Genomic DNA, 13,164 nt, shown 5'->3' with positions numbered 1-13,164 from the left:
TTCATGGATGCGCAATGGTGCACCTAGGTCCTTTTCACTGGGTCAGTTAGTCTCGATCTGCCACACTCCAATACCATCACCCGAACAAGTGACGATGCCATCTCCATGGCACACTTCCCTTCTCGTTTACATGTTGCGCGGTCCATTCCTCTAACACAATTCCTACGAATCAAAGATATAATTTTTATCTCTGAAGCCATGGGAGTCTGGGCTCCTGATCATCCACGAATCCTGGTTCACAAAGGCTCCCCCTCCATGCACCCAAAAGGTCGAAAACAGCCTCAACTGCACATCCCGTCACCCTGTTGTGACATTCCTCCACAGACATCTGGAACTCCCTTTCAGTACCACCACATATGAAGCAGCACACCCTTTTGTAATGTACATTACCACAGAGCTACCAATGCAGGCTCCTCACTGTCCTGGTACTAATCTGTTCTTTCCCATAGCACTGCTTCCCAGACTGCTTTAACTTTTGCTAGCCGCCCTGGGTGCCAGCTTACCCATCTTTTCCTTTACACATTTCTCCTGTCCTGGTATTTCCTGAATGAAAAAAAGATGTTAAGTGTTTAGTGAAGTATTTGAGCCCCAAAGAGTTGAGTATCTCAACAGTTAAGATGGAACACTTTCAGATGACGGGCAGTCTCTCTGGTTTTCAGATCTCTTCAGTATTTCTGTTATACAGTTGAGTTTTCCAAGTTTCAGGTATGTTTCCACTCAAGTTATTTAATTACATACCTTCTTAGGTTACATATAAAGTCAGTTACATAGGAGCTGGACCCAACGGTGCCCACCACACAGGCTCCATCCTTCCAAATGCTTTGGGTGGAACACCTTGGTTAGTCCATTCCATACACATTTCACACACTCATCCATTCCACTGATGACCCCATGCATACACCCATTCAAACACCTAAACAACAATTTCACATCAACCAAGGGAAGCGTATAACAAACAGCTTTGATGTGGCCTAACTAATAATATTATACTTTTCTAAAAGGTCACATACTTACTCCGTCCCTCACACTTTGCCAGTAGTTTATTATGCATGAAGTGGGGTCTGGCAAAAAAACCTAGAACACTCATTATCGGCAGGCACATAAATGTGGGCTAAAAAGAATTCTGACGGGATCCATCATCACTTTTGTCTCTAGTACTTGGCTTCCCAAAGTAAAGACATGCAGTTTGGTACAGTGAGTAAACCAGCAAGGGTACTGACCACTAGTTTTAAAAATCAAACATCCATGAAAAGAAAACTAGGAAAATCTCAATGACATTCTAGTAGGATCTGGAAGAGTGGTTCTTGTGATCTAACCGAGGTATACAAACAAGCAAAACTCAAGCAGAGGATGTGGGATAAGAACACTGCAGAGGGCATTAGATTGATGTGTTTGCACCCCAGTAATACTTTTAATAAGCAGGTTCAGGCCCTTAAATTACTACAGCAAAGTGCCACAAAGTGTTGGATATCTGACTGATGTGGGATGCAAGGGAATAGTTTAAATGGTTTACATTTTTAATAAATACAAAGCTCACATGATGAATATGCGTTTCTTTTTTCTAAAATAATTTGTTTCTGCAGACAAAAACAGATGGCAAGCAACATAAATCGGCATATCAGTGTTACTCAACTATTGTGCCTAGTTGAACACAGCCTTTGCATCCTTGTTGTCCCCAATATTTCCGTGAGATCCACATATCTGTTGGCTAATTCGGACACCCATGACTATCAAACAAGTAGCAACATTTTAATCTCAGTTAGAGGTATTTTATATATGAAGCCAAATAGCAAAATCTACTTTTTCCCCCATTGGTTTGTGTGCAGGTGTGACATAGAAGAAAACTACAATTTAAACCTTGCACTTTCTCAGCCCTGTATACATAGTTCACCTAAACTAAAGGCATCAGTGACAGATGCTGGTATGAACATTGTTTTGTGAAGAACTACTGTTTGCTTAAGAATTTTACTTTTTGGGGTTCCAACACTATGGAATGGTCCAATTACTAAAGACAATTCGTTCATTTACTCATCCACTGTTGTACAATTAAATATAATAACAGAATGAACAATAGATTTCTATTTTCTTCTTTTTTGGCTGTGGTGTCTCTCTTCTTCCCTGAAACGAAAGCAAACACATCATTAGTATATGAATGTTTCCTACTAGGAAATACATAATGCACATTATGCTTTCTCTGTATGAAGATAGTTCCAGACATTTCTGTGAATATCATGAGAGGGAGAGGACTAGACTCAGGCGTTTAGAAACCAGCATCTCCCCACCCCATGTGATTTGTTCTTTCCACTAGAAACACTTCAGTGTACACTGTCTGGAACCCCCACCAGGCCACAATCCATCTCCTCTCGGATTTCAATAGTTGAAGGGAAGACCTCTCATTCATAAACTTAACAGGTTGCTGTGGGCTTCAACATTCACTGAAATATGTTTTAAAATTACATTTCAGGAGTTTCCAAAGAAGTTTTAAAAATGGACATGGGATTTCAGCCAAGGTACGACCTGCATTCTGCAAGCCCTGAAAAAAAGCCGGGCTAGTTCAACACAGCTTCCGAAACAAGCTGGTGTTTCGCCATGCCCAATGTTTGATTCTGCACCTATTTTTAAAATCGGATGTGTTTTCTGTTTGCTACACAGACAACGTTTTTTTAATGCAGGTGAAAGGGCCCCATACAGCACCCTAAAAGTCTAAAATTCAAATAAGAAAGAAGCCTTTAATGGTTTGAAAGGATAATTGAACATATATGCACAAATAATGATTATTCATGTCGGAAAACAATTTCCTTGGGTTTGTGAACATTAACCTTTGATCAACTAGAATCTGTGACATATTTCTACAAGTATCCCCTCTGCTTGAAGCAACTGCTTGTACTGAATTTAAAGACTCTCACATTTTTTATGTTTGCATGAGGTTTATAAAGAGATATTGGAAATGTGGTGATTAAAGGTTTAGGCAAGATAGTCTAACTTGGAACTACATTTCTAACATTAGAGAGTAGATGTGTACAATGCAATGGGTTCGCCGAAGAGGAAAAGTCAAAACATGCTCTAGTCTGTTAAAAGTGGTTTTCTTGAAGTTCCCTCATCTGAACTGCACTACATGTAAGAACTCGAGAGATTTCTCTGCACAAATGCAGATATTTGCAGCAACTACACTCATGGTTCAACTTCAATTAAATGTAAGTTAATCACACTGCAATCCCTGTACTTCTAGTGCTTCAGTGATATGCAGGAAGCAGACACCCCTCCCCGTTACCCCCCCCCAAACAGACGACATGAAAGTCACATATCGAAGAAGTTGTATGTAAGAATTTGTAAAGTCCAACTGATGTGGGACTTCACAAGACTTATCTCTTGGTATTAGGCAGACCCAACTCTTAATATAGACCTGCACTACACATGTTGGTAGAGGGACTGAGCAGCCAGGCTCATCTTAAGTGTAATGTGAGCTGTAGAGTAGCACAATGAAATCAGTAAACACAAGGCACCAAGTAAACACGTACACACTTAAAGGTATATTACATTATTTATCTACACAAAGCAAATTAAGAATTATTTAAAACAAAGCAGCAACTAATAGTATCATTCAATGGAAGATAGAATTCATTTAATCAAGAACCAATAATGCAGGCGATTAATTTCTTTCTATGCTAAACATGTTCCAGCATACAGAGTCACATCATGGTCAGTATTAGCACTTATTTTTGTTCACCATTACAAAATTGGGCTGAGGAGGGAGAATGGTAAGAGTTAAAGTAAAAAAAAAAAAAAATGTAAAAAAAAAACACTTACAACTGGTTCAATAGTTAATTTCTCCCAGAGGGATGTAGGCAGTCTTTTATCCCAGCAATAATAGTGTCAACAATTAAAACATGTGAGGGAACAAGCACTGCCAAAGCCAATAGGGTTCAGAAGAGGAGCCTTTAGGAAACCAGGACAGGCAAAGTAAAGGGGGCAGTTCCCGTTCTGATGCAGCTTTTCTTAGAAAAATGTTAACAGGAGTTTTTTGAAAATGTTTTAAAAAAATTAAAATTAAAATAAAAAATATATAAAAAATCGCAGGCGCTCAAGGGGAGCACACTTGATGGAGCACAAGCTGGAAGGCCCGCACAGGTGAGTTGAGGTCAACTCTAGGTGGGTTAAAATGGTACATTCCAAGTCAGGGAGCACTACAACTGGCAAAAGGTAGTTATAGTCCAAGCCCCACAGTACCTTAGAACTGAAGCAGTTCCAGCTGAGCTGGCTGCCTTCCTGATGCAATGATGCAGACCCTTGTTCCTGGTCCTTGGTCGTGGTGACGAAAGGGAGGACGTCTGATGGGCTTCTGCATTAGCACTCTGGAGAGGGACTCAGCAGCAATGGCCTCCACATGATTCAGCAGCTCTTTGTGGCTTTAGCGCCAAAGAGAAACTAATAGCTCTGGTTGCAGTTTCCTCGGTCCTGGACTTTGATGTGGGGACCCTGGACGAAGAATTCCGGCTTCTGGAGAGCATTGAAGGTGCCCACAATGTTTAGGCCGGATTTGATAGATCGGGAATACGATTTACTCAATAAAGGTCATGGGTCCCGGGGCATTGGGAGCAGCCTAGGAAAGTCGCAGCAAATAGGGCGATGAGCCAAAATGAAGCAGGTCTTTAGGCTAGTTGGCCCCACAAGTCCAAGGGACGAAGTCGTCCTGCACGGATCTTCATGGTCAAAACAAAAACGGGGTCAGCAAAACTGTAAGGCTTCACCTGCGCTTCAGCGGTCCTGGAAGGTGCTGCTGGCGTCTCTGCACGTCATCGGATATGATGTTCCAGTGGTCGACTATGCCTGCAGTCCCAAAAGCCTTGCCTTTTATGCAAATTCCCATTAATTCACTGCCCTACAGCTGTCAATCACATGGGGTGGGGTTGTCCTCTAGGACAGCCACCCACCCAGTTGGAACTGGTTTTGGCAAGCCATGCCTACAAACAAAGGTTAGTTAAGTTTTGGGCTCCTCCCCCATTTCCTGCCTTCCCAGACCCACTGGAGCCTGGCTGGGCTTCAGGGCTGAAGCCTGCGAAATTCAAAACACACAAATGACTCAAACCTAGTTTAAACAGAGTAAAAGCCCAGAAGGAACTAAAACAGGAAATGGCGAAGAAAGTAGACAGGGGCCATTTTGGAAAAATGCTAACCCATGGGTGCTATACTGCAGCAGAGAAATCAGCCTGCAAGCACCCTGCACAAAAGGTAGCAAAAAGGAACCAGTGCCACCAGCCATTCAAGTTAGTTAGTGTAACAAAACGTTACATGAGAAGTGGGATAACGAGTTACTCTGTAACCCCTACCCCCAGCACTCCACATAGGGTGGTGTGTGCTGGACCCACAAAAGTAAACGGCAAGTAAGATAAAAGCTATCTTACTATTCTTGGGACCTGTAGTTCACACAAGACAATTTATTTAAACATTAAGGAGAAGTCCAAGGAACTTCTCAGTGGCTCTGCAAAGAGGGTGCTGTATGTCAATATGCAAAAAGCAGATGCCTATGGAGTTTACGAGAGACTCAATTAAACAGTTAAAAATCCTAGTCAGAGAAAAACACATCAGTGAGTGGCAGAAAGTACCACTCACTGAGAAGGTCAAAAATGAAAAAGATGCCAGATTCCAGCAAAAGAGCTGAGGGTATCTAAGGTTAAAGGGAATTAGTAGAGAAACTGAACATTCTCCTTCACACTAACAAACACTGGATCTTATCCATCTCGTTCAGGCTATTCCTCGCGAACCCCAACTCCAGCCCTCTGCCCCTGCCAACCCCCAAATGTTTCATTTGTTGCCTGGGTAGATGGGTGAAAAATCTAAAGAAAGGAAACAAAAAAGTTAAGCAAATACGGCATCATGTGACTGAAAAATTAAGGACGGAGTACACAAGTTACCACATTGACTGAAGTGTACGGTTTTCTTATGTTGCAGAGCTCTTCGGACACATGCACAGCACCATTCCAAAAAAAGGAGTATTCTGGGAGGATGACAGTCGCAAAGTCTAAAAATTCAAACCTCAAATGACTTTGCTCATAGTCACCGAATCAGTACCAGCACTTGAACAAACATCCGACTTGGAATGCTTTTGCATTGCCCATAGCAGAACTTGCGAGATTTCAGATCAGGACTTTATGGATGATGCAGCCAGAGAGCCAACTGGAAAAGGAAGCCTTGGAGAGGGCCTTCCCATGGTTCACAGGACCAAAATTCACAAAAAGTTGGGACGTCTTCCGGAAACTGTGCGGTCCACACAGAACTTCAGCGTTCTAGCCACATTCAGCGATTGCAGAGTCCTCTCAGCCGGCGGCAAAGGTGTCGGGAAGAATACAGGTAACACCAAGGGTTCGTTTAGATGAAAGTCCGACGGCACCTTGGGCATGAATGAGGGGTGCGTCCGTGGCACCACCCTCGTCTTGTGGAAAGTCAAATAAGGTGGTTCCTTCCCACTTCTCATGCGGAGGTGATGGCGACAACAAAAGCTGTTTTCCACGACAAAAATGTCACTGGCGTCGAATACATAGGCTCAAACGGAGGACCCATGAGCCTAGTATGCACCACATTGAGCTCCCACACTGGGGTCGGAGCCTTCACCGACGGAAACTAGCGAAAATAGTCCTTTGACAAACTCCTTGACCAATCGATTCAGCCATAAAGATGATCGTCCTGGAGACTTGGTGTAGCGGGAGATAGCCGCCAGGTTAACTTTGATGGAAGCATGGGCCAGTCCTGCCTTGGCCAACCGCAACAAATATGGAAGCACCTGCGGAGCAGTGACTCCTAGAGGGTTGATCTTCTGAGTATGGCACCAAACGACAAACCTCTTCCACTTGTGCCCATAGCATTTTCAGAGTAGACAAAGCTCTGGCCTTGGCAAGCGCCTCCTTACAATTCGGAGATCGTAGCCCCCAAACTCTAGAGCTACAGGAGCCAGGCCTTCAGGTTCAGCGATCCTGGGTCGTGATGCAGAATCACGCCTCCTTCCCTGGCAAGAAGTTCTGCAACCGCCAGAAGCTTGACTGAAGGGGACGCTGACATTTCCAGAACGTCCGGTTACCAGATCGGTCTCAGCCACGCCGGTGCGACGAGGATCATCCTGCACCGGGACCGTCTGAGTTGATTGACTAATCGAAGAAGCAATGGCAAAGCATACAGAAACAGGCCGTCCCAGGGGAATGAGAATGCGTCACCCATGCTCCCCTGCTGGCGAAACTCTGCATTTGGTGTTCGTCGCCGTTGCAAACAGATCGATCTGGGGATTGCCCCATCTGTGGAACAGGTCATCCACTTGGTCCTGCCGAAGTTCCCACTCGTGGCAAGAGCATAGCTTCCTGCTGAGAGAGTCGGCGACAGTGTTCTTCACTCCTGCCAGATGAAACGGGATGAGGAACATCCCCTGAACTACGGCCCAGTGCCAAAGGTCCTGCGCCTCTTTGGAGAGCACCGGGGGATCTGGTCCCCCCCCCTGCTTCCTGATGCAAAACATTGTGGTGGTGTTGTCATTGGAGACCCGTACCACCTTGCCCTAGAGGGACGGAAGGAAAGACTTAAGGGCCCAAAACACTGCCCGCAGCTCCAACACGTTGATGTGCAACGTCTTCTCCTCCGGTAGCCACAGGCCTCTTGCATGAAGATTTCCGGTGTCTGCTCCCCATCCTTCCAGGGAGGCGTCCGTCGTGACCGTCTCCTGATCAGGTGGGGTCTGGAAATCTGCACCTGCGGACAGATATGCGCACACTCCCCACCACCGTATCGCCCAACAGAAACTCTCAGAGTGTGATCTTGTCCTCGAAGCTTCCCGACACGTGTATCCAACGGGTGTCGAGGAACTCCTGGAGTGGACGCAGCCGAATGAGGTATATGCATGACGACATGCCGAGCAGGGACTTGATGGACCTCGCCCTTGCGATTTTCAGGGCCAACAGCTGTTGTACTTTGCCCAATATGGCTGCTAGCCTCTCCTCCAACGGAGACACCAGCCACAACACTGTGTTGAGTTGGGATCCCAGAAATCACGCATCCTGCGATGGAATCAAGCAGGACTTTGCATAGTTTACCAAGAAACCCAGATCTGTTAGGAGTTGGACGGTCCTCGCTGTGTGTTCGACAGCGATGTCCTTTGAGCTTGCCCGGATGAAACAGTTGTCTAGGTATGGGTACACGTGGATCCCTCGTAGATGCAGCTGCGCTGCCACCGGCACCAAGCACTTGGTAAAAACTCTTGGTGCGGACTTCAATCCGAAAAGAAGGGCCTTGAACTGGTAATGTTGCCCTCGAACCACGAAGCGTAGGAACTTGCGGTGGCCCTTGTGCATGGGGATGTAAAAATAGGCATCTTCCAAGTCCAGCGACGATAGAAAATCCCCCTCGTCCAGCTGTCCTAGCACATGCTGAAGAGTCACCATCCGAAACTTGAGACTTGATGTACTTGTTCAGACGGCAGAGGTCCAGGATGGGCCTCCAACCGCTGGTCTTTTTGACGAGGAAGTAACGAGAGTACACCCCGGAGCACCAGAGCCTCTTTGGGACGAGCTCTATCGCCCCCTTTTTTAGCATGGCCCGCACCTCTAGCAGAAGCCGAGGGATGTGGTTTTCCTGCCGGGCCACTGGTGGTATATGAGGACACTTCGGTTGGAACTCTAGCTGGCCTACCACCGGGGTGCACGGGTGAGGGCCAGACTCCACGGCCGGTTCAATCCTGCTTGGAGGTCAAAGCGCCGCTTTGGAGGCCTTGGCGACTACGACGTCCACCTCCATATTTGGCATGGCCCCTGTAGGTCTCCTGGGCCGACAAGCGGGAAGGTTGACAGTAGGACGAAGCACCTCCTTTGGAAGAAACTAGGGATTTTCCTCCGGAAGTACGGCCGTTGTTGCTGAAGCGTGCCCAAGGAACGAGCCGTCTCAGTGTCTGCCTTGATGGCCTGAAGAGACTCGTCCACAGTCTTCCCGAACAAATTGTCCCCGTCGAAGGGCATATCCAACACATTCGACTGAACAACCTGGCGGAAATTAGTGGCCCTCAGCCAGCCCCACTGAAGGCAAACTCTGTTGCCCATTTGGCAGAACCCCGTTCGCGATGTCCATGGCCACTGTAATGGCGTGGTCCGATGCCACGTTGCCTTCCTGTAGGATCTCGAACGCCTCCGCCCTCTTGTCGGGAAGGAAGTCCAGGAGGGGAGCAATCTTGAACCAAAGCTCCCTGTCGTAACCATACGATGGTGAGGGTGTTTGCAGCCTTGATGGTCGTGGCTGCCGACGTGATAACTCTTTGCCCCGTGGCATCCAACTTCTTCCCCTCACTGTCCGGGTGAGAGGAGGCCGCCAACGAAGAGGAGCCTCAAAATTTCTTCTTGGCTGCCGCCAAAACCACAGAGTCCGGAGACAGCTGGGACCGTAAGCACTCGGGCTCAGAGTCCGGCACCCTGTATTTCTTCTCATAACGGTACCTCTTCGCCGGGGCCGTGGAAGGGTTCTTCATGAGGGACAACCCCTCGTCCCAAAGGTCATCCAACAGCGGGATCGAAAGTACGGTCTTCCTCTTCGCCTCACTGTGCTGGTAAAGGAAACCCTCTTTCTTCTTCTCCTCAGGGATAAGCTGGAACAGCTCCGAGCCCCTTGAGATCATGGCGTGGAATGAGCCTATCTCGACAGGCATGAAGATCTGGGAGGCGGAGACGAGAGACCCCCAATCTGCAGTCATCGTCCGTGCCAGTGCCCATCGTCGCTGTGTCCGGATCAGTCTCATCCCTCAATGGGGTGGGGGGGTAGAGGGGATAGTTTGGAAGAGGGAGGCGAACTCTCCTCTTCTTGGATGGTGGTTCCCCGACGGTCCCCCGCCACAGAGGGTGGGGCCGTTAGCGCAAGAAGAGGCATCCTCGTCTGGATCTCCGAGCATAGGGTATGCAGAACAGTGAGAATGTACACCAAGATATCCCCAGGAGATTGCGGAGGTGGTTGTGGCGACTGATGAGGGTGGCTTAGGCTAGTCCTCCACGTCCTCAACGCCCTGCTGATCCTCGTCACCTTCATCATCGCCCTCATCAGGGTCCTTGCCATAGAGCCTGCTCTTGATGCAACCCTCCTCCTGGAGGATCTGGAGGTTGGCGAGTTCCTCCTCCGAGGAGATATCCGTGCCTTGGAGACCTACCGTGGCCCCCCCCCATTCTCTGCGACCAAGTGAGACAGTTTCCATGAAATAATATCTTCGGTGCCTTTTCAATGGGCTGAAAAGAGGACTCCCTCTTGGCAGGCAGGGATACTCTAGCCTTCGAGGTCGTGCCCTGCGGATCCGACTCGGCAGCCTTCATGAGGGACGCCACCAATCCTTCGATGGAAGGTTGGGCCTTCGTCAGATGTACCTCGGCCTTCACGACCTTGGTCGAGCCTGAGACCTTCACCTTAGGGGGAGGGTCTGAGCCCTGCTCCCCCTTGGCCTTCTCTGTAGGGCCTGTCTGGGTCTTCTCCAAGAGCTTGCCCGGATGGTCTGACTTCCTCTTCTTTGAAGATCCTGAGCGTTGGCTCGTGGTCGAAGGCGTTGGAGATGCTGTACTTGCCCTAGCCGCCGGGGAGCCCGTCACACCCCCGGTGGAAGTGGACTTGCGTTGCTTAGCCTTATGTTGTGCCCCATGGGAGGGAAGCTCTCAAAAGTCTTAGAAGACTGCTCAGCTTTCTTCTTCTGGGCAGGGGAGGCATGCTGCCGGGACTCAACCAGAGCATGGGCCTTGGCCTGCAGCCACTCATTGAGACGCCTGCACCCAACGTTCAGTGTGCGGGGTACCATCTCCTGACAAGACGCACAGTCATCCTCCACGTGCATCGGGTCCGAGTGCAGGCAGTAAAGGCACAGGGAATGTCCGTTGTCCGAAGAGACATTCCGTAGGTTGCAGCCCGGGCAAACCTTGAAAAGAGGCACCGAATCCTTGTCATCCGCCATGTCCACGCGGTGTAGGCGTTGAAGAAGCTTCTGGAATTTTGCAAGAAGAAAAAAACAAAATTCTCCCTTGAGGTGTGCTGAAGAATCCGAAAACGGGTCCCCGTTAATCGGAAGGTGGATCGATGGAGCTTGAGGCCCGATTGAGCAAAGAAAATAGAGCAAAACTCTTATAAAAAAAAAATCATAAAAAAGCAGTAAAAGCTCGAGAGCTATAGCACGAGGACTCCCAACACTTGAACGTGCAGTAAAAATCTGAAGATGGCTGCAAGAGCAGGGGCATAGGTGGAGGGCAGTATGACCCGGAGACTGGTTGTTAGGAGAAAGACAGTTCAGAAGTGAAACTGAATCTGATTTTTTTCTTTACCGAGGATTCTCAGCCCGACGATGGGGAATATTCATGAGCATGTGAATCCATGCTGGAGAAAGCCTTCCTCCTCCTGCACATCTTCTCAAAGTATCCGTTTACCCCCTCTTCCCGCGTTTGTTCAGCGCCCATCACCTCAGTTCTAGTGTTTTTCTACCTATGCACAGTCGTCTTGAATGCATGACCCAGACATTGAGAGGAAGGTGTAAAATACAGATATTCTCCCCAAGATAGAGAGGTAGTATGGGAGAGCGAGAAGGAATACATGGGAGGAACATCCAGTCAAAAAGAACATTACGAGGGGCAAGTAATTTGTTCTTCAAATGGATTTTGTCCTCCCATATATTCCTCATCTTTGATAGACTCCCAAAGCAGTATGAAGGAGGTGAGAAGAGAGAATTATTGCAGATTACAGCCTTGCCAAATCCTGGCTCCTGACTCCGACATAGAATCCAGGCAATAGTATTTTCTGAAAGCGTGCAGCGAGGCCCAAGTTGCAGCACTGCAAATGTCCTGTATCTGCAAGCCCTCTCTGAAGAGCCGAAGAAGTAGACTCCTCGGGTGGAATGAGCTCTTAAACCATCTGTCAGATCTTTGCCAACCAAGGAATAGTATTCAGAAATGCATGAAAGTATCCAGCAAGAGAGTTTGCTTGGTGACGCATGTCCCAATTTGTGACTCGAATAACCTACAAAAAGCTGGTAATCTTGCCTGATTTTGGATATCATATTGATATGGAATATCTCTGCCTTAATGCCGGTAAGACTGAGATCTGTCTCATTGGGACCCGGCTTCTGCTTTCCCTCTAATTCTGGCCGCCCTCCCTGGGCCCCCTCCATGCACCTTTTTTAGAGTCAAAAAACCTTGGTGTCATCTTAGACTTCACTCTCTCCTTTCCTCAAATCACAAACCTCTCCAAGTCCCACTACCAGCTGCACCTCCTCAGAGGTATCCTTCCTTTTCTCACTTTCCCCCAGAAGCTCGTGCCCTCCAGAACCCAGGTTCTCTCTAGGCTGGACTATTGCAACAACCTCTTTCCAAATCTACCTGCCTCTACTCTTCGCCTTCAGAAACTAATCCAGAAAAGGACTGAGACTTGTCATTGGCCTCAAGCCCAGGGATCATATCTCTCCAGCCCTGAAATTGCTCCACTGGCTACTGGTGGCTGCAAGGATCAAGTTCAAGACACTCCGCATTGTCTGCAAGGCTTTCTGGGGCCAGGGAGCACACAATATCCAACTCGCTCTAGCTAAGCACTCCTTCGCGAGCCCTTTGCTCATCAACCTCCAACAATGAGGGTCAGACGGTTCTCCAGGCCGAGAGTTGAAGAGGCGGGTGGAGGGAGGGGGTAGATCTCTGCTTGGCTGGTGCCTACCTCTGGAACAGCCTCCCTGCCTCTCTCGAACTTTAACAGGACCACCTAAGGTTCCGGAAGCAACTCAAGATCTTCCTTTTCGCTTTGGCTTTCTCTTTTTCCCTTGGTGATGTACTTGCCTGCTGTGCCAACTGGTCGCCAGGCCATCTTCTGAACCTTAATGGGTACCAGGCTCCCAAACAACCAGTATCCCCATGCACTGCCTCCGGGTTTCCCGTGCACTTAGTGACTGTATCTCCAACCCTGCCTCCCTGCACTTACTCAGAGCCAGCCACCCCATTGGCATTTACTTCAGTTCTGCCCTACTGCACTCTCCCCCTCACTCCTGGCACTTCTCCTCTCCCCTCCACTTGTACGATCTGAATGACACAAGGCATAGTAAGATTGTTTGTTTTGTCCTCCCTTTGTCTTGTGCATAGGCGCATTATAAATGACATACAAGCATAAAGCCCTCTTTGGGTCCAACAATGAAATCTC

General features: G+C 48.0%; 1 protein-coding gene across 1 annotated transcript in view; it reads right to left on the bottom strand.

Moving 5' to 3' along the window:
* Positions 1-1,383: 1,383 nt before the first annotated feature.
* Positions 1,384-13,164, bottom strand: part of SNRNP48 (small nuclear ribonucleoprotein U11/U12 subunit 48) — a 279,405-nt gene continuing 267,624 nt past the window's right edge. The window contains exon 9 of the mRNA XM_069613443.1: positions 1,384-2,118. Within this exon, the coding sequence (XP_069469544.1) occupies positions 2,079-2,118 (40 nt within the window). The 3' untranslated portion in view covers positions 1,384-2,078. The remainder of the gene's footprint in view (positions 2,119-13,164) is intronic.

This window comes from Ambystoma mexicanum, chromosome 5p, assembly GCF_040938575.1.
Source record: "Ambystoma mexicanum isolate Mex_15411 chromosome 5p, UKY_AmexF1_1, whole genome shotgun sequence".
NCBI lineage: Eukaryota > Metazoa > Chordata > Amphibia > Caudata > Ambystomatidae > Ambystoma > Ambystoma mexicanum.
Note: the sequence above shows the minus strand (reverse complement) of the source record. Positions and strands in the feature narration are given on the sequence as shown.